The following is a 20375-nucleotide window of genomic DNA, read 5'->3' on the forward strand; positions in this document are numbered from 1 at the left end:
GAAATAACTCCAACCGTAAGAGAAGTCACCTGCTGACAGGGAATGGTGAAATTGCCTTTCTCTGTCCCAAAGACTACACAAGAGCAGCTTTACAAGATTTAGTTACACCTGTTATCTCAGACTCCCTCATTGCTGCCACAGCGTGGAAAGCTGTCACAGATCTATCAGCAAAACCAGATGCCATATGCAAGAGGATAAAACACTGCTCTTCAAGATCGCTGAGGTATCCCGTGCTCACATTTATGTAATGCTGCATGGGAGGACTATAACTTGCTTGCCAAACCCTGTTTTGCAACTTGATTTTTCTTCTTTTTTATTCCTACTGAAAGATACACTTCTGGTCATAGCTTTAACTAGCAACTTTATACTGATTGTTCACCATTAAATTGCAAACACAGTAAGTCTTGACATAGAACATCAGAAAGATCTTCTCTGTATTCCATATTTACGATTCACCTCCCTCCCTGCTGCCTCCCTGCTGGTTGTATTTCATAGCTCAAGCTATGGATCACTCATATATGAAGCTATGAATCACACATATACAAACAGGTTATGAACCAAAGCTTTTAATAGCCGTAGAAACACAGCCATTTCACAAAAATGCACTCAGCTCTGCCCCTGAGGTAAGCAATTCCAGGCAATTTGAGGTTATTGCAGACCAGATAACATGCTGAGTTGTCTCAAGAATCAGCCTAGCCTTGAGGTTGTGGCAACTTTGAACTTAAAAAAGTTTGTGCCTACATTATCTCCAGTGCACCTAAAGGAAGAAAGACTTTTATGCTTCACAGCTTTCCCACTTCAATTAGGGGCAGAGACCTCCTGGGTAGTATTTCAGTCCTGAAGAAGTCTCTAGCAAAACTAAAAGACACATTGTAAAGTTCCTGACGCTTCAAAATCAACCCTCCACCACCATCAGCCCCTAATTTGCTATTAATCCTTCATCCAGCATTGCCAAGCGTGCAGCAGTGAAGTCCTATTAACAGTGACAAAGAAACATGGGCAGGGAGGAACTCACCTATGCCAATGTGGAGAGAACAAGCAGCTCAGGAAGAAACTGCACACATTTTCCTGATGTCCCACCCAACAGCACTGAGCACCTGGCAGCAACTGGTGCCTCTGTCACCTTTCTGCAGCCTGTGAGTCGGACAGTTTCTTTGGTGGCATGGCCCTCAAAAAAATGCATGCTACAAGGTCTGGCTCTGACACCACAACAGTAACAGGCAGCCTGCTAAAACCTTTATGCTACATCTAGTTAAGTGCTGGCATAAAGCATCTACTTTGACTTAGTATCCAAGCAAAGCTAATTGAGTTCAACTGTGAAGGCTCATTAGCTAGTGCTCATGCTCTATAAAAAGCTAGTCTCAGAGGTAACCTCCTCTTAAAGATACTTCTCTTTGAACAAAGCTGAATTTCTTCTTAGAGGAAGGTAAGAGCTATGACCTTCCTTTTACTGTTTTTCTGTTTCTATTTTCTTGAGTGCAACATAGTTATCAAGAGCTGTTTCAGTAGGAAGAATTCAAGTAAAGCAAACTCTTGTTTTGTATTAAGTTATCTACTGAGAAGTTTCTTGCTTTTCCCTTACCTGCCTTTGCACTGTCTCAGACCTGCATAATTGTTCACAGACTATTTAAAAACAAAAGGAATGAGCTGTTATACAATTACTGAACTAATCCGCAACTTCCTGTTTAATTTATCTGCAAATAATAGATGGTACATGGTTTAATTTTAACACTGGAGATGGTGTAGGTTCATCACATCTCTTCATTCTGCCAATAACTTATAAATGTTACTTGTGGGAGAAAGCTTGTCACTGATTAAAACTCCTGTAATAGGTAATGAGAGGATTATTTAGATTGTTTGGTTTCTAACTGTTGGCTAAAAAAGTTCCAAGATCCTGGAGCACCCAAGTGTTTTGATAATCCAGTGGCAGCTGTTCTGCAACAGCAATTGTACCTCCTCCAGAAACAACCAGTTCCTTATTTATTAGAGCAAATAAGGGAGTGGAGTCAAGCCCTGGTATGCCTCACCATCACCTCGCATCAGGAGACAATCAGCCTGTTAGTTCACTTCCCCCCACCCACTAACTCCTGCAGAATTTTATCACAGTGGTTCTTCAAAACAAAACTGTAAATAAGTCCCTGGTGCAGCACATTTTTGTCTTATCAGCAGTAGGAACAGCAAAGCACAGAAAGACTACTATGTAAGTACCACCCTTTTTATTAATGATGATGTCCCTTTTTACAGCTTACCCCGTGCTGTCAGGATAACAAGCCTTGCCCTGTGCCATTGCTACTTAAGGCTCCCGCTGCGCGGGCGCTGGCTGGCGGGGCGATGCAGGCTGACAGGCTGCAGTGAAGAGCTCTATGGACACAGACTTTATTATGCGGCGCTACCCTTGTAGTACACGCAACCGAACAAACCTGGTAGTGCCGCAGGTACAGCTGTGGAACTTGAGCATGCCTCGTAGCTCTGGCCCAGGGCTAGCTGGTGAGCGTGTCAGGGAGATGCTATCTCGGTGGCCACTCTGCTCACTTGCAGGTCCAACAAATATTGCTGCCTCTCCAGCAACTGGCTGGTGGGAAGGAAAGGGCCAGTCCAGCTACACGGTGTCAAGAGGTTCCTCCCAGCATAGCTTCCTTCGGTTTCACACTAATTGTAAATAAAATAGGAAGGGGCACCAGACAGATCTCACAACTGCTTTGCTTGGTGACTATGCAAGCGTGTCCTCCGTCCAGCGCTGGCTGCCCTGCTCAGAGGGACTGCCGGGCTATGGAGCCCTTCATGTGCTCCCAGTTGTTATAGAGAGCGTAGAGGCCAGTAAGCGTCAGACCTGCAATACCACCTCGTGCTATCCCACGCATACCACCTGCAAAAAAGAAACAGATTAAAACCCATTAAAGTTGCATCTGAAGATATGGTCAGCTACAGCAACTTCCAATAAGCTTTTCAAATCCAGAGGAATCTCAATGAAACACAGTTTTTCTTTTTTGAGTAGCTTTTCAGAAAGGGTACCTGTGCTAATTCTACCTACTCAAACCTACTGTCAGGCTCAAGAGAGGTCATTCCTGATCCTGACACTAATTCTGCTGGTATGACTCCCCCTCAAACTATGTCAGCACTACTGCCTGAGTGAACCACTACAGAATACTCAAAGCAAAGACAGGTTTTCTGAAGTCCTACTTTATCTACTGCACCTGTCCTCAATGCAGGTGTTTACAGAAAGAGATGATCTCTTCCTGCTCCAAGTTCTCCTCCATTTAGGATTTCAGAAGAGGAATAATAATCATGCTTGTCAGTTGTGGTAACTAGGTTTGGAAGGAAGGAGAAAGGGCAGGAGGGAAATAGGTGGACACAACAGCAGCTGATATGGACATGACCTTGGGCACCAGAGATTCATGAGGGCCATCATGCAAATGGCACACTGCCTTTATGTCTTGGGAATTTTAAAGCCCTTTGAAAAACAAATAGATGAAAGGGATCAACTAGAAAGAATTTACCAGGACATACATTGAACAGCTTTCTGTATTCTTACTATTATTAATCTTCAATATTATCATCTTGCAATGGCAAAAACTGAGACACACAGGTGATTAAAAAATTATATATATTTTTTAAACTGCCCACTCAAGACTTGAAGCTTCTGCAAGTTGTGAAGGTAAAAATACAAGGCAGGTCTGGCTAATATCAGCAGCCAGCACACCTGGCTGGAGCTAAGAGTCAGATGACATCACAACTCCATTCCACCCATGAGGGTTGCGATGTACAGGGGCAGAAATAGAGCCTTCTGTTGCTTTTACTAAAAAGCAGGCTGCTTCTATTCCTCAGTAGTACAAAGTGCCTTAGTGAAGCTGGGGAATGTGCTATAAATGCCCAGGAACACCTGAGAGTATGACCCTCCACACTAGAAAGACTCACGGAGTTTGATTCTGCAATGTTTATCAATCCCAGCCAAAGCAAGTTAGATAATGTGTACAGTATATAGAACAAGGCCAGTTTCTGCTTACAGCCAGATAAAACCTGCCCACTTTATTGCTAAAACTTGACACTGGAATTCAGGTTCCTCAAACTTGAAAAGAAATGCATCTCAGTAATCAGTGATTTTTTTTTTTATTTTTTTTTTCCCCATTGGGTGTCATAAAGTTGTCTCACACAATTGCATTTAGGCTTTACTGGGGCAAAAGCTGTTGGTGTCAGCTAGACTGAGACTGCCTTACCCATGCTGCAAGATCAAATGGATTTCATTTTAGCTGTTGAACCCACTCACATTGCCCAGGCACGTAATGAAAACAAGAAACTGCAGAAGTGATAGCAGAAGTTGGACTTGGTACTAGAGGTCATGTCTAGCCATAGTTTCTAGAAATTTCATTGCCAGACCAGTTGTGAGGATTCAAGGGTTTTCTGGGATATAAGCCTGAGTTCACTGTTGAGAACTCAACAGCTCTAAGCTGTACTGATTATGCACCTATGTGCCTAAATCAGGATTTAAGGAATGTGAATGTAGACTTCTATTTTTGATAATTCATCCTGAATTTTGTTGCACAAAAAGCTTTTCACGTGAAGGGGTTGCAGCTGGGTACACAGAACTAACCATGTGCAAGCAGCTTCTGGCAAAAAGCCACAGGTGAAATTTAAAGGACACTTTCTGTGAAACAAATATTTGAGATAATCTGTAAAAATACTAACCCCTCATGACTTTTGGGAAAAATGAATGAAACATTAGAGAGCTTGATTTTCTGCTGTTTATATTAGGAAGCAATTGCTCCCAGAAGAAATCTCCAAAGAGGGCTCCTAACCATTCTGGTGTACAGGGAAATGCATGAAATGCGGAACATTCTCACAGAGTGCAATGCAGTACAGAGCTATGACTATTCCTGTAGACTCTTCCCTCAGCCCCCAGGCTCAATTACTCTCCTTTTCCCTTAAAATACTATTCTTCCTATGGAAGAAAGGTAGATTGAAGGCTGATCAAGCCTGGTTCCAGATTCTGGGAAGTTAAGGTTGTACAAGAAAAGTATCTTCTTTAATTTGGATAGCTGAGCTACTTTCTAGCATCCATGCAGCCTTGGACACAGTGCTGCTCTGACATACTGATCCTAATACAAAAAAGCGCTAATATTTTCATGTGCTGAGGTCAGCCAAGTGACGGTGGCAGCTCTGAATCCACTTACAAAGTGTCAACCACTGGGCCTAAAGCAATCTGTAGGTCTTGCAGACAACTTAGGGACTTTGCTGGAGAAGATGTTTCAGTGGAAGTCTGTTTCACAAACAGGAACTAAACTTTTGCAGTTGCTACAGCTGCATTACTGAGTGAGTTAGAAAAAATCCAAGAAGAATACATGTAAGAAATGTTTCTTACCAGGTTCTCTATAGGTCTGCTACAAAATTTTACCAGTAACTTGTTTTGTAGCAGTCGCACCTAGTTTCTGAACTATCCACAGTAATGACAAAAAAAAAGGGAGAGAAAAAAACTTTCCTTTCCCTAACTGGTTAGATTTGCATTTGAGTAAACACCTCCAGGTCTGTGGCAGACATCAAATAGTAATGCACTGTAGAATGCAGCCTGGTTGCTGGGCAGGAAATATTAAGCCCTCTGAGAAGATTACCTTGTTAAAAAAACCATAAAATTCTCCATTCCCATCCCAGCTGTGTTTGCATGATAGAACACGTTCCCACCCCTCCTTTGCCATCACTCTCTGTGAGCCTCTGATACCAAGTCTGCCTTGACAAACCCTGCTAGAAACATGGTCATGAGCCTCTAATCTTGCATGACTGAGTAAGATAACTTAGAGTCCAAGCCGACAGACATGAAAGCTGGTATTTTGAGATCGGGCAACTTGCGCAATAGTTGAGAAGCTGCTATGGGTTTCCAAAGATGTATCTGATGCTCTCTAAACGAGAATTTAGTTCTCCATTTGGCTTTAGCTGCTGCACCCTTTCACCACAGAGTACTGTCCCTCTCCTATGCATTTAAAACAGATTTCAGAGTACACTGTGCAATGACACACAGCATTCTAATAGCACAGCTTTGCATTCTTTCATGGCATGATCCACTCCTAACACTGAATTTGTCTTGTATAGTAGGTAAAACCATTAGCTATACTGCATAACATGAGGGCAAAATTTTCCATTTAGGACCTCACTGTCTCTATTTTCAGAATGTTACTCCACTATCCTGGGATGTTTAAAGCAAGAAACATCCACAGCAACCATCAGAAATACCTTAACTGAAAACCCAAACCCACTTATTTATGCCAAACGAAGTGTAATAGTTAAGTTGTAAAAGAAGCATCATAGTTAAGTTGTAACTAATTTTGCATCTTCTAATCTCTCTCTCAGATACTCTGAATGCACAGTTTCTCTTCCTTTGGGGCTTCCAGGAACAAAAATATTTTTAAATGGTTTAGAGGGCTTGACTTTTCAAATGTACAAGGCAACCTCAGTTTTGCTCAAAATTCAAGCACAGTGGTAGCTGACCAGACCCCCTGAACCATCAGGCAGACATTTGTTTGAACATCTGTGGGTGGTCCTATGTCAACAGAAAATTCAAATGGCTTCCTCATGCTGCTCCATGGGGGTCATTTTATGAAATCTTTTAAGTGTGGGCACAGTCTGTGGGTACAGAAATTGTGAGAATGAGAAAACTGATAAACTTCTTTTTGGAAACAAGATACATTCCAGAAAATCATGTTCCACTTTCATAACTGCTGCAGCTAAAACAGTATTGTAGTTAAAATACAGAAACAACAAAGCTTGAAACAGGGAAAATTTCCTGTAGTTACTGTGGTGTGAAGGTTAAATTAGAAAAACAGTAGGAATTTACAATTTAATTTAAAAGTTTATAAATATCAGAGCTGTTTAACTTTGCAAACATTATTAGAATTCCCTGTTTTCTCACTGAGTGAAAGCAGCAGCACCTGACTGACAGGAGACTACTTCAGCTGTTGTAAATGGCAGCAAGAACCCTGCAAATCCCTGCAGCACTGAGAACTTAGCTCACTGTTCCTGCTTAGCAGAGCTGGGCAGAAGGCAGCACCACTGCTGTCAGTGGCTATGCCTATTCTTCCATATTAACCCTCAAGTAACAAAGAAAGTCTCAACAAGCTATTACCTGTAGTGCCTGCTTGTAGTTTGCCCTTATCTCTTTCTTATTTCGGCCCTGAAACAAAATCTTTTCAGTAAACACCATTTGATTAATAGTCCTATAGACCTGTTACATTAAATGCAGGTTTTAACATAGGTTCTTAATTTCTAAAAAGCCTGACAGCTCTGAACTTCAAAGTTCAGAAGCAAATCCTTTACTTGCTTTTCTTCAAATAATGAAGAAAATTAAGATATCCCAGGGCCATATCTGCATCAATCTGCAAAAAGCTCCTCTCTCCTCCTCCCCACCAAACAGAAACAAGAAAAAAAACCCTGCCTGGCCCAAAGAAAAACACAAATTAAGCCCAAAGCGAAGAGGCTTTTATATCTCAAGTAGTTAGCTAACACAACTGCCCTGAACTCCTACCCACTGAATGTCACAAAACTGATCTTTAGCTCTGGACAGACTTTACTGCTAGCAATAAAACATTTAGCCCTTCTTAATTAATTCATAATGTATTGACTTTTCAAAGTTGTGTTCTGAGGTCTTAAAATGACAACTACTCCCTTCAGCTATTGCTAGTGTGCAATTCCTTTCTTTTCAGATGCACACTGTTTTACACCAAATTATGTAACATCTACTGTGCAAAAGGCATGAGATGCTCTATCTAGTACTGGGTTCCTACTGTACAGAAGTACTATAAAATAATTTAGTTTGTCCAAAGCATTACTTTGTTTTTCTTCCTGTTTTCCCTAACCTCAAGAGGGGAAAAAAAATTGTCTAAGAAAAAGAACATCTCCAACCTGTATAACCCTTAGATAAGGGGTAAAGGTTATTTAACCTTCTTGCTTACGGAAGTCTCTGTCAGGAATTTCAATGAGAAATTAATGGCTGTCACACTGGCTCAGACCGAAGTCCCACCTAGCTCAGTATCTTTTTCCTGAGTGATCAACCCTGTGTGCTTAAGGAGTGTAAGATCCTCAGCTAGCTGTACCTTTGTGATATGGCTGGAACCACGTGCATTTTCATGGTGGGAGGGAATAACAGCGGCACAGTGCACAGTGACAATCATCTTTCTGATTTTTGCTCCTTTCGGAGACTGAGACAATTATGAGAAAACAAAATAAAGATGTTTTGATTTAGAAAAGAGGTGAAAAATTCATGCAAGAGGGCTAAATATTTGTTTTAAGGTATGTTAGTATTTGTGCTTTGTAACATTTATCAGAAAAAACTTGGCATAACAGATCTTAATTTCTGCCTTTGCTTGAAATTGAATAATATCTTATTAAATGCAAAAGCCATCCTTGCCGACTTAGGATATCAGGCTCCTTTTTAGCAAAACTCAAACAGGATTGACAAAGTTGCAACAACATTTCTACTACATATGGTTTTCCTTCACTTGTTCAACTTCTATCCAGAACATTCAGTTTAAGTTGTGAGTTGTTAAAGTTGCAAGTCTAGTGTAACAAGTTAACACCATACTCACATTGCTGCATTTGGGCTAAAATCTAGTAAGTAATCTTGGTATTAAATTTCATTTCAAATAAATGTGAAAGCTAGAGATCACTTTGGTCAAAGGGATCAACTATTATACTGTTTCAAAGCTCCTCAAATCAGTTTTACTTTCAAACTCAACTCAAGCTCTGTTAACCTAAGCCATACAGTATGCTGAGATGGATTCCAGCAAACACTTGATTTATAATGGCAAATTAACAGTATCTGACTCACTTCAAGGAGGACCATCAGAAGTCTTGGGGGCTTAAGCGCTTTAGTTGCTTGCATTGTGGAACTGTCAGTGCCTTAATGCCACTTCCAGTGAACACAGGGGGGCTGAACTTCCAGAGTCCTCACCTGTGGACTTTTTAATGCTCCCTTACCTTCTCACACACAAGTTGTGTGTTAAGTAGCCTTGCACAAAAATGCTCACAATCTAATGGCTTTAGAACTTGCTCATTTTGCAAAGCCTTTTTTGATCGACTGCTGGCATTTTGGTAATCATTAACATTTCTACAAGGACGAACTGTGAAAACTGGGACCAGTTTGGGGCGACAAATCTCAGTCTTCAAGTTTCCCCACTATTTTTTTTCCTGTCCACTCAACCCCCTCAGCAAAGGCTTAATAATTTGTCTCAGAAATTCAATCTAGGCTTTGTAGTGTACACAAGTATTTTTCAGTGCAGCAGGTTGCTGATGTGATTTTTTTCCATCAGTACTACATTTAAACATCGACCAGAAAGTCACAATAAAAAAACCTGCCGTACTTCATACAGTTTCTTCTTAAATAAGTTCCTGATCTCTTTACAAAATGGGAATGATGGAAGTGGGAAAACTGTGTAATTGAACAGCACTGCCTCCAACTCTGTATTCACCCTTTGTAGATTACAGAACAGCCTTGATTTGAAATGGCATGTTTGTGGGAGCTTTCAGCCGACACTAAAATACGGGGTTTATAACAGAAACGTCCCAGATGGCTTTCAAATGTTCCTTTTTTAATGCCAACATGGTATTCTGTGTAACACAGGAAATGATTGCCATCTTGATATATGTCACAGATGTGAACTCAACATTTGCATATGGTTTAAATATTCACGAATTTTTTAGGTAAATCTATATTGATGCTGGGTAAAGGCATAACTGAGAGGGAAGCTTTACCACACAGAATTATGAAGGGCATTCTAGTACAAGGTGACAGAAAAGGAAGCACGGGAGAAGCAGCAAGAGGGACAGAGCATGAAAGAAAAAAAGGAAAATAAGATTGGAATGAAATTCTTCAAACAGATGCAAGTATCATCTTTTTAACTTCCAGAACTAATCCTTGACCTTTAAGGTCTGCTGTGAGTCTCTAATTTCCTGCATATGGTGAAAAATATATTTCTTTTGAGTTTCTGTGCACTACAGTTCATATGCATGACACATACTTGAAATATAATACTGTAATGAATACAGACTTACTGACTACATTTACCCTTATCAGTGCTACTATCAGGTCAGTAGATCTTATGTTACAAAACAGAAGTCTCACTGTGCTCTGGTAAGAAACATTTTTGTACTGTCAGATGACTGTGCATGTGACTGGAGTAGTTATCCATGGTTGCACTGTGCCAAAAAAGGATTACACATAATGCCAGCTCTGTACTTCTGAAAAGCAAGGGGGAAGCTTCTTCTGGAGTATAAGATGGTAGTTCTCCTTAGCAACTTCCTACAGAAAATGTTAGATTTCTACACTGCTACCCTATCCAGCTGTTGTCGGTAATCTCTCATATCACTCATGAAATCCCAAGTAAGTAAATGATTACAAGAGAGCTATGTGCTCTTGCAAGGTTAAGTGCACAAGCTAGTATTTATGAAGGCTGCTCAAGCCAATTATTTTTGGTTTCAATTAGTTTAGGCCAACAGGAAAGTATGATTTCTCAAACTGTTTTGCCCCATATATAAAGCTGGCATTCAGGAACACTTCTAAGACACTGAGGCTCAGTTAGAGACACAAAAGTACATAGGATAATTCTAGAAGTATCTCCTTAGTAAAATACAGCTGAATCATAGACAAACCTTTATCAAGGTACTTAAAACTTATACTTTTTTCCTGTGGTAACGTCAGTCTAAAAAAGATGATCCCTCCAAATGTTGAGCTTGGAATATGTGTTAACAGGCGTTTTGCTGATGAAGCTCAGACCCTCTCTTCTGCAAACAACTCGGTATGCATCAGCAAACTAACCTTAAATCCATGCTGTTCTCAAATAACATTGTTGGTTTTGACCACTATGCAAAGACTAGAGTCCTACCACAAGACAAGTTTCACAAACAGCTAAGTAATAACTTCATAAATCTATCAGTTTCTCTACATGTGTAGCTTTTTGTAGCTCCAGGTACCGTTACATGCATCACTTGTAAGAAGTTTCATCTTGATGCAGTGAAGCTGTGTTCTGTGTATTCCTCCCCTGTCCCCCTTCACTTTGGAAGGTAGTTCCCATTTGCCTGCATCTACTCATAGACTTGAGAAACTAGTGGTTTTATTCCTGCTATACCTGAAAAACATGGCTAAAAATGAGCTGGGTATGTATTTTATACAATCTCACTATAAATCTGAGTAAACATTTGAGTATTTATTCAGTGTGTATATATAACAGACATAACTTGGCTCTCATGATTACTGTTAGTCCCAGGCAAGTTGAAAAGAATCCAATTTAATTCAGCTGGAATTTTTTTTAAGTGCAAGTTTTCATTATGTAGTCTCAGCTGTGTGAAAAACAATGTGTGTGTTAGGGGATATTGAACTAACAGGTCTTAGTTCCTAGTGTACCATTTTTACAGAGCCAATTTTCAGAGCAGGACAGTATTTAGTGAAAGTAATGACAATCCTAATAACTACGAGAAAGCAAAAGAAAAGGAAAATTAGAAACATTTTGCTCTACCAGTGCTTTTGTATAGCATTCCTGTCAATGTTCCAGCAGCTATGGTGTTCAGGTCATCTTCTGCACCTCGTGTTTTTTCAATGATGACTCCGAATGCACTGTAAAGTAGAGCTGGGAAAGAAAAAAATATTAAAAAATTCAAGTTAAAACTCCCATTCTCTGAGACACAAGACTTAGAATCCAGGCTCGGTGTAACTATTTAGACTATACTCCTGAAGCACAGATTTTCTGTTTATTTAAAGGGGAAGAATCGTCTGCAAAACCCCATCTTTGGTGTTTTTTTCCAGACCTATTTCTGTTTTACACATAATTTTTCTTTCTCTAGCTGTAGTTTGGTTATAAAGCAGCATCTAGTATTGCCTCAAGACCTGATAAATACATCATATGAAGCACTGTTAAGCCCATTTTGCTAGTTCAAATTTGTTTAAAAAATTTTTGAGGGCTTAGCTTTGCACTGGCAAGCTTTATACTGTCTTCTGTGGATGGCATGAAACTAAACTCAACAACACTTTCTAGGTAGCAGAGAAAATTGTTGCCCACGTGTGACCGAGACAAAATGCAAGTTAAATGCAGCACTGAGATCATGTCATCAAGGGCTGAAGTACAATGGGCTACATTTCCCTTATAAATGACTATCAGATTGCTTGGGATTTGACATCTACAGCTGCTTCACCTCTGCCTGCATGTGAAAACTTTGTCTCCAGAGGACCTTTTGCTTTGGGAGAACTTTGGGGACTGTCCTGGAAAAGATTAGAAAGAGAAATGCACAGGCTTTTATCAAGGATGCATATATAATCTACGCATTTTGATGAAGGGAGAAGGCACCCGCATCCTCAACCCTCCTGATATAATCACATTTCATGCCGACAAAGAACAGTAGAGTATGTCATCATTTTAGAGTGATAAAGACACCATGCCACTTTAATTCATCCCTTGTCCTCCAAGAATTTGAAATCTTTACTTCTGCTAAAAAGCATGCAAATCCTTCGTAAGCAACCATATTAATGTTGATGAGTTGAACAGTAGCATCTTTCTCCATTCAGCATAGGCAATGGTATTTTACCTTGTCTTAGTAGCATGTAGTATTAGCAATGAGGGGAAGGAAAAGCTGAATTCCATGACATTTTTAAAAATAGTTTAACACAGATGTTGCTACCTCTGTCCAGGAACAGAATGACAAAAATTGTCAGTAGTGACAAAAGGAACGTTTGAGGTACAGAAATGCTGCACAAGTGAAAGAAGATGCAAAAATACTTCAGCTCCTTGAAAGGAACTTCTCTGTTAGCTAGGACAAGGCAGAGCTATGCCAAATCCAAAAATATCAAGTTCTGCCTAACACTGTGACTTGGGAGGTTGTATTTTATAAGAAAAATTACAATTTGTTACTGGAATGCACAAACATTTTCCTGAGTAATCTTTCTTCAAACACAGCTGAAAAAACCTGTTAATGTGTCACTTAACCTGGAACCTTGAACTGCAGTGTGCCAGCATCTCAGTTTTCAGGCATGTTTTGATTAGATTTGGAATAGAAAATAAGGAAAGGAAAAAAAAAATTCCACCACAAAACTCACCAGGCAATATGCACCTCTTATGAAAAGTGCCATTCTCACTGTAGTTCAGAATCCCATCTCTAACCATGACCTCTATATTATACCTCAAAAGCTGATGTCTGAGTTAAATGACAGGCTAATCTACTCTTTAGAAATAAGACTGAAACAAAATGTAATAAATGCAACAGCCTATAGTTTGATGCATTTTTCAAAATTCAAATATATGCAGACTGGTTTATAACATGGTGTAATCTCTCTTTTAAATATTGCTAATTTCTCTTCTATTACCACTTTGTTGGGCAATGAGTTCCATCATTAATCTTCTTCAAAATAATTTCATGGGTTTTGGATTTCTCCTTTCAAAGTAACTGAACACCCTTAGGTCTTTTAAGATTGGGGGAGGGGAGAAGCCAAAGTGCTTTTATTTTCTAGGGCATTAGTTATTTCACTGACTTTTATTAAATCATCTGAAGTTGTTTTTCCGAGGCAACCGATGTGATTTTATTTCCTGGGCCCCCTCCCCACCCAAACCTCAGTCCACAGAAGTTTTTCTCATACATCAGGCTTTTGAACATTTTCTTTTCTCTTTTTTCTAACCCATATTAGTTATGAGCAACGTTTAGATTTAAAGTGGGTGGTATCATATGTGATTTTGCTAGCTAAGCTACCATCATAAAAGGGTAAATCTTTGTAGTCACTATCACATTTCTTCTAGAGATAAGCATTTTGTTGACTCTTTAACTGGAAAAGACATCAGGCAGTTGCTCACATGACCACTGAGTCTCTTCTTAGGTTATTAAAGTTATTTCAGAAGTATTCAATTAGAATTTTTGCCTTAAGTTGTGAATTAACCGGAATTTATTAAGTAAGCATTATCTATAATTTTCAGTTATTCCTGTTATTCCATAGCTAGAGTTCTTGTTTGTAATATACTAAAAATTTGGGGTTTTAATTACAGGCTTTTGGCTACTTATGCTTCAAATCCTTTTTTAGCCTTTAATTTCCTTTTCAGTGTCTACTGAAATGCCTTCATGTCCCAAAGAAAAAAACCTGCAGTTTTTCCAAAATTCAGAGAAAACACTTTCCCATCAAACAGTTACATCTTTAAATTGTTTTCCCTACAAAATAACAAGTTCACTTACCCAGAGATCCCAGAGTGTTAGCCCATAATGCTCCTTGCCTTGTCACCATATTTAGAATTCTATAAAGGAGTTAAAAGGGTATAAAAAGTGTTTATGACAGTAGGTGTAATGTGTTTACACTGTACGTTTGATTAATAAAACTGCAATAGGGAATCAAAACCCCTTCAAAACAGTAAGGAAAAGCACACAGCTTGGCAATACATCATCTCCTCTATTACTACACATACTACGAATAGTAACGCAGGCAATATTGAAGGCAAAATTAGTCCTGTCAAGTCTTAAGAAAATATTTTCCTCTTTTGAAGTCAAACTTGCCACTTAGCAAGAATCCAATCTCTTCCCTTCAAATGACTTTCTGACCCTAGCTGATAAATGTTCCTTGCGTGGTGACTACACAACAGCTACTGAGAATGACTGATACACCTATGCTGACTTAAGTGGGTAAAAGGCCTCCAAGAAAACTAGAGTGCTCTTCTAGACGGTGCAAGCAATACAGGGGCCATGTGGCAGGGAGCATGGTGATGCCTGAACAAATGGTGTGGGTATTAAAACCAAGTCTGAACTAAAGCAAGTCCGGAAGAAAAGAGGTAATCTTTTGCACTTCCATTTGTCCAACTTCGTACTCAACAAAAGGTAAAGTACCCTGAGTATTTCTGAATGTATGCTTCCGGACTAGCACTAAAGAGGGAAAGCAAATCTTTAGCGCGCTCTCAGGGAAGCACAATGCCATTTCTTTTTGGCATCAGCTGCCTCCAGAACGGTGACAACAGCAGCCAGAAGAAATGACTGATCTTTATCTCCCAGCAGTGTAACACTATCACAGGCGCAGTACTGCTCTGGACAGTTGACTACCACTGGAATTTAGTTTAGCATTTAAAGCAATGAAAGTGTCACACATTATGTTCCTTCTGATTTGAGTTCATTTTCCACTATTTTTCCCTTTTTACAATTTTCATTAGGAGGAGACACAGGCCATTACTGAATATGGTTAGGTAATGAACTGAACAATAATGGAAAACTTCATTTTGAAACAAGAGAAAAAATGCAAGAGGCTAGGATATTGACAATCTCCCCTAATTACACCCCCCCCCCCCCATTTTGTTAATATTACATCGATTCTGAATTAATGAGAAAATTCATAATTTTAATAATTATGACATACTGAGATTTGATGACAGGGGATTAACAGCAAAATTCAAATTAATAATAAAAATAAATGTATGTGTACATTAAGGATAAATTTGAAGGAAATCTATCTAGGCTAGGCAAGTGTCTTCACTGTATCTGATTAGGAAAACATGGAACTAAATATACTGTTTCAAGGGAGTGACCTTCAACAGGCCTTTTCCCTTGAAGGGCAAGGACTAAGGGCAGCATGTGCACTGCCTGCCACCTGCTGGGCTTGACCCATCAAAGTCTGCACTTAAAAATATGGGTTTGTCTGACTCAGCTCATTCTGAATACATAAATACAATTCTGTTCATCTAGAACATTTTTGAAGAGTCATAATTATAGGGGGGAATATTTTGGTTCTAACTCTAGAGATACTAAAAAAGGGGATGAAGAATACAGAAACAGAATTTAAAAAGGAGCAGAGCCAGTACAAACTGTACTAGGAAATATTAAATTCCTCCTCTAAAATTCCCTTTTTCCGAAGTATCAGGGGAGTGAAAATGGCTTCCTCCAGTTATTCCACTCTTCTAGTTTACCATGTCTCCTTCACAGGCACTTCAATTTAGATATAACTATAAGAAAACTTCAAATAATTCTAGAAGGAGAAGCGTACTGCCAGAGAAAAATGTGTTCCTATCCTTACTGCATTCTTTCAAACAATCAGGTAAGGTGAAAACCTGGGAATGCCATGGGTGTTCATCGACGCCGTAATCTAGAACAACCTCCACCATGCAACACTTGCTCAGCAGAACACACCAATGTCATCCCCAATGCAAATCCAGGCAGGCCCCACTTCTGCATTTTACTCTCTTTCAGGTTTTGAAAAGTTTGGGAAAGGAGAACTCACTCTCAGATAAGTGACTGCAAAAAATAGCTCAAAGCAAACTGTGCTGCTCCTGGGAATATTTCAACATATAAAACCCACTGTTTTGACTGCAAAGTAGATTTCTAGTAAATATCAAAGTAGTAATTTAATCTCAAATATTTAAGGTGAGGTCAGAGGACATACCAATTGTCCCTATATGAAAAGCAAAAAGCTTGAACTGAACATCATTCTAAATCAAAATATTTCATAACTTGATGAAGACAAACACTGACTCTCATTTGTCCCCACTAAAGACACATTTATTTTTGCAGTATATTCATATCTAACCTTGTATAAGATGGAAGAAACAACTCTTGTTACTAAGGTGTACTTTTTTGAGATTAAACACTTACTGTACATTTCTAGGTTTTGACCACGCCATATTCTGTGTCTCCTTCAAGCCAAGTCGCAAACCATTCAGAGCACCAAATGCTGCCCCTAGTTAGCATAATATCAGTTACTACTTTTTAAGAAGAGGAATGAAAAGAACAATATTAGAAGCAAATACTGAGAATAGACTTCAGCGTATAGATTGAAGTCAAATAGCTGTTTATGTAAGAAGAGACTGCAGAGCAAGACATTTACAATCTCAACAATTACTGCAGTACATAGGTATCACCTGGAGAGCTGTGAAAAGTGAAAAACACAACCACCTACCTGTCATACAACATCCTCCAATGGTAAAAAAAGCCAGCTCAAATCTGCCTCTAGTTTTGTTGGCTCCTGTGGGCAAGATAAACTCATCTGTATCCTGCAGAAAAACAAACCAAATCAAACATATGCTTTTGTATTTTCCAAGTGTACCTGCTTCAAAATGTAGGCCATATTAATTTTTTTCCTTTAATCTATACAATGAAAAGACAGATACAACCAGTGTTTCTGGAAAACTGTTGTCTATACTAGCACAGAGATGGAATATACTATGTGTATACTTTAAGAAGAATGAAAAAAGACTTTGGAAAGATAAACTGACTGAAAGCTTTTTTTTTCCCTAGCTGTCCTAACTTTTCATAAATTACATCAGGCAGCCAAGGAACTCATATTGTGTGGGTTGTTGGTGGTTTTTTTTTTTAAATGACTATTTGCTTAATTATTTATTACATCTTGCAGCAGGCAATACAACAGTTTCTGTCCTCTAAAAAATCCTTCCTGTTTTCTGATTATGCAGCACCACCTCCTCACTGAGCAACCTGTACTGATGCAGTAATGCATTAAGGTTTCCCATTACCCTGACGCTAAAGAAAAACTGCCTTTGTATCTAAAGAAGTATTTTCTTGCACTAAGTGACCTATTTTGAAGACACAAAAAAAGCCAGGAATCCTCTCAAAACTAGCAATGGTCAGGCATGAAATAATGAGGCTGATATTTTTCTTGTGCATCTTTCTCCCACAGTGACACGCTTGTGTTCTCATAAATCAGACTGGTCTAAAAAGTTACAGAAATGGGCTGGTAACTAGCATATGTGCAGGGATAAGGTGGGCGCCAAAGCACTTTTCAGTATGAGATGCTGAAAAGATGCACACATGCTGATAAGGTGCTAAACCGGTAAGATCTCTCTTTATGTTTCTGTGTTTTCCAGTCACAGTATTACTGACCCTCTATTTAACTGATATACGACCGCAACAACTGCAGGCTCAAGTAATTGCATTCTAAGGGGTTTTCTTAGTCCATACTTGGCACTAAATGTGAATGGCAATACATAGAAAATATACAACTTCTAAAATTGTGAATGCTTTATCAATAAACAGAATGTATAATATGGTTTCTATCTTCCCTGTAGCTACATATTTGGAGAAATTCAGTGCATACACTAGTTCCAATACTTAAATGGGGCTACAGGAAAGCTGGGGAGGGACTCTTTATCATGGGGGTGTAGGGATAGGATGGGGGTAATGGTTTTCAACTGAAAGAGGGTAGATTTAGATTAGATATAAGGAAGAAATTCTTTACTGTGAGTGTGGTGAGACACTGGCACAGGTTGCCCAGAGAAGCTGTGGCTGCCCCCTCCCTGGCAGTGTTCAAGGCCAGGTTGGACGGGGCTTTGAGCAACCTGGGCTAGTGGAAGGTGTCCCTGCCCATGACAGGGGGTTGGGACTAGATGGTCTTTAAGGTGCCTTCCAACACAAACCGTTCTACGATTCTATGTTCCCAGATATCCCATACTAGCTAAATAAGAGAACTTTTGAGGGTATTTTTGGAAGCGGTCTAAATGATCCCTTAGCGTTTTTTTGACCATGCTAGTGAATCCACTTCAAAGGTGTATCCCCTGTTTTCTACCATTATGGGAATGTCATGTTGTAATCTTGACTACAACAGCTCCTAGCAAAAGAGAAATATAAAAACCAGCCCCCAGAACTGCATTCAGAGGTTTCCACTTACAAAAATAGTAGTGACCCCATGTACCATGAAACAAAAGGCATGCAAATTAGCAGATACAACTGTTGACCTTCAGTGCTGCTTCTACAAAGTCTAATGTTCTCAGATAATAATATATATATATAAATATATAGAAAATATTAACTAAATAAAATCATTGACATGCATCCTTATTGGATTAACTTAAACCTTTTCAGCTATAGTTAATATTGCTGAGAAAGGAAAACATTACAGGATTTTAAATTATTTTATTTTCCTTATTGTGGCCTACAGGCCATCATGTTATGTTAACTAATATTAAGCTCTATAAGTACCATAGGTACATTGTTCTGTAGAATAAAACAGAAAGCTCTACTTCATGATGGTCTCCCTTCAGCTGAGAAATGACATGAGGAAAGTGGTGTGAAATTTGCTGCTGCTGTGATGACAGCACATATGATGACAAAGCCTGTATCGGGTCTGGGGTTTGGCTGAACACCTCTGTAAACCGATCAAACTCAGTACAGAAAGCAAATCCATCAAAGGAGTGGAGAGTTCCTGGCTGCTCTTACCGATTGAAGGGCCTCCGTGGAGGGTGTGACAAATGCCAGAACCTGTGCAAGGGTGTGTTGGGGCTGTACGCCTCAGAGTAGGGAGAGAAACCTCTTTTCAATAGCAGCAGCCTTATATTGACACAACAGTTTTACCTATTCTCTATACTAAAACTAGTTTTCTCCTCCTAGATGCCATGGCACTGCAAGCTTTTGTTAGGAGCAATACTGAAAAAATCGTTCCTTTCAACTGTTCATCAGTTTAAGACTTCTGTACACACTGCACAGCACTGCAGGATTTTTGAGGTCTTCACACATGTCTGTACGAACAATGGAATCAAGTTCAACACAAGAAAAACAAGCTGATTTCTCACCTGTACTAGGTACCTGGGGTCCAAGTTTAAATACGGGGACAAAGGGCTCATTCCAGTTACTGAAACAAACAAAAAAAAAAACCAAGAACACTTTAACACCAATTTCCCTTGTAACAATTTCACATCCAGTAAGTTAAAGGGGGCAGACCTAGTGTGTGGAAGCAGTGAAAATTCTGCCGCACAACTGATTAAAATACGACAGCGACCGACAACCCCCTATTTTCAGGGAGCGCTACAGGCGCAGCACGGATGGGACGGACGCGACGTCTCCCTAACCAGCGCCTGCCGCAGGAGGCGGCCGCCGCCGAGGGTCTGGCTGCAGCGGCCGCCGCCTCCCTCCCCGCTCTAGCCCCCCGGCAGGAGCAGCCGGAGGAAGCGCTGTGGCGCGGCGTCCCGCCGCCGGGGCGGCCCGGCCCCTCGGGGGCCGCGCTCGGCCGGACCGGCCCTTCACCCAGGCCACGCCATGTTGATTTCCGCGAGCGGCGCCGCCACCGCAGGGATCGGCCGCCCGGCCCGGCCCGGCCCGGCGCCTCTGACGGGAAGCGGATACTACCCCCCACACCCCCCCCCCGCCCCAGCGCCGCCAACCGGGCCGAGGGCGGGCGCCGCCGCAGGCCCCACCGGTCTCCCCCACGCGCCGGTACTCACGTGGCACCCCAGCCAGGTCGGCGTGGGAGTACCCGACGCCACCGGCGCCGAAGAGGCCGCCGAGGCCCGTGCCCTTGGAGTTGCCGCCGCCCTCCATGGCGCCGCCGCGCCCCGCGCCCGCCGCAACAACGACCTCCGCGCGCCGCCGTAAAACGCGCCGCGCGGCTTTCCGGCCCGCACGGCTTTCCGGCCCGCGCGCCTGCTGCCGGCGGGGGCGGAGCGTGG

General features: G+C 40.6%; 1 protein-coding gene and 1 non-coding gene across 2 annotated transcripts; both read right to left on the reverse strand.

The window, feature by feature from the left end:
• Positions 1 to 2201: 2201 nt before the first annotated feature.
• On the reverse strand, positions 2202 to 20325 carry LOC141925813 (mitochondrial import inner membrane translocase subunit Tim23). The gene is made up of 7 exons (XM_074830477.1): positions 20151 to 20325; positions 19503 to 19561; positions 16880 to 16973; positions 16576 to 16660; positions 14185 to 14243; positions 11493 to 11603; positions 2202 to 2866 (listed from the first exon to the last, which is right to left on the reverse strand). Exons 1-7 carry the CDS (start codon positions 20245 to 20247, stop codon positions 2751 to 2753), a joined length of 621 nt encoding a protein of 206 aa, XP_074686578.1. The 5' UTR covers positions 20248 to 20325; the 3' UTR covers positions 2202 to 2750.
• LOC141926226 (small nucleolar RNA SNORA74) lies at positions 14841 to 15043 on the reverse strand. Its single transcript, XR_012624072.1, has one exon. It is a non-coding gene; the product is annotated as a small nucleolar RNA SNORA74 (small nucleolar RNA).
• Positions 20326 to 20375: the final 50 nt, after the last annotated feature.

The sequence above is a fragment of the Strix aluco genome, chromosome 7 (assembly GCF_031877795.1).
Source record: "Strix aluco isolate bStrAlu1 chromosome 7, bStrAlu1.hap1, whole genome shotgun sequence".
Taxonomy (NCBI): Eukaryota; Metazoa; Chordata; class Aves; order Strigiformes; family Strigidae; genus Strix; species Strix aluco.

What these genes read in the sequence shown, in the direction of transcription:
- LOC141925813 (XM_074830477.1), bottom strand. Translation starts at nt 20,247, where the DNA reads ATGGAGGGCGGCGGCAACTCCAAGGGCACGGGCCTCGGCGGCCTCTTC. An exon ending in TCAAAACCTAGAAATGTACA is followed by an intron (nt 14,244 to 16,575) that starts GTAAGTGTTTAA and finishes ACTCCTTTATAG; the next exon opens with AATTCTAAATATGGTGACAA. An exon ending in TAACACTCTGGGATCTCTGG is followed by an intron (nt 11,604 to 14,184) that starts GTAAGTGAACTT and finishes TTTCTTTCCCAG; the next exon opens with CTCTACTTTACAGTGCATTC.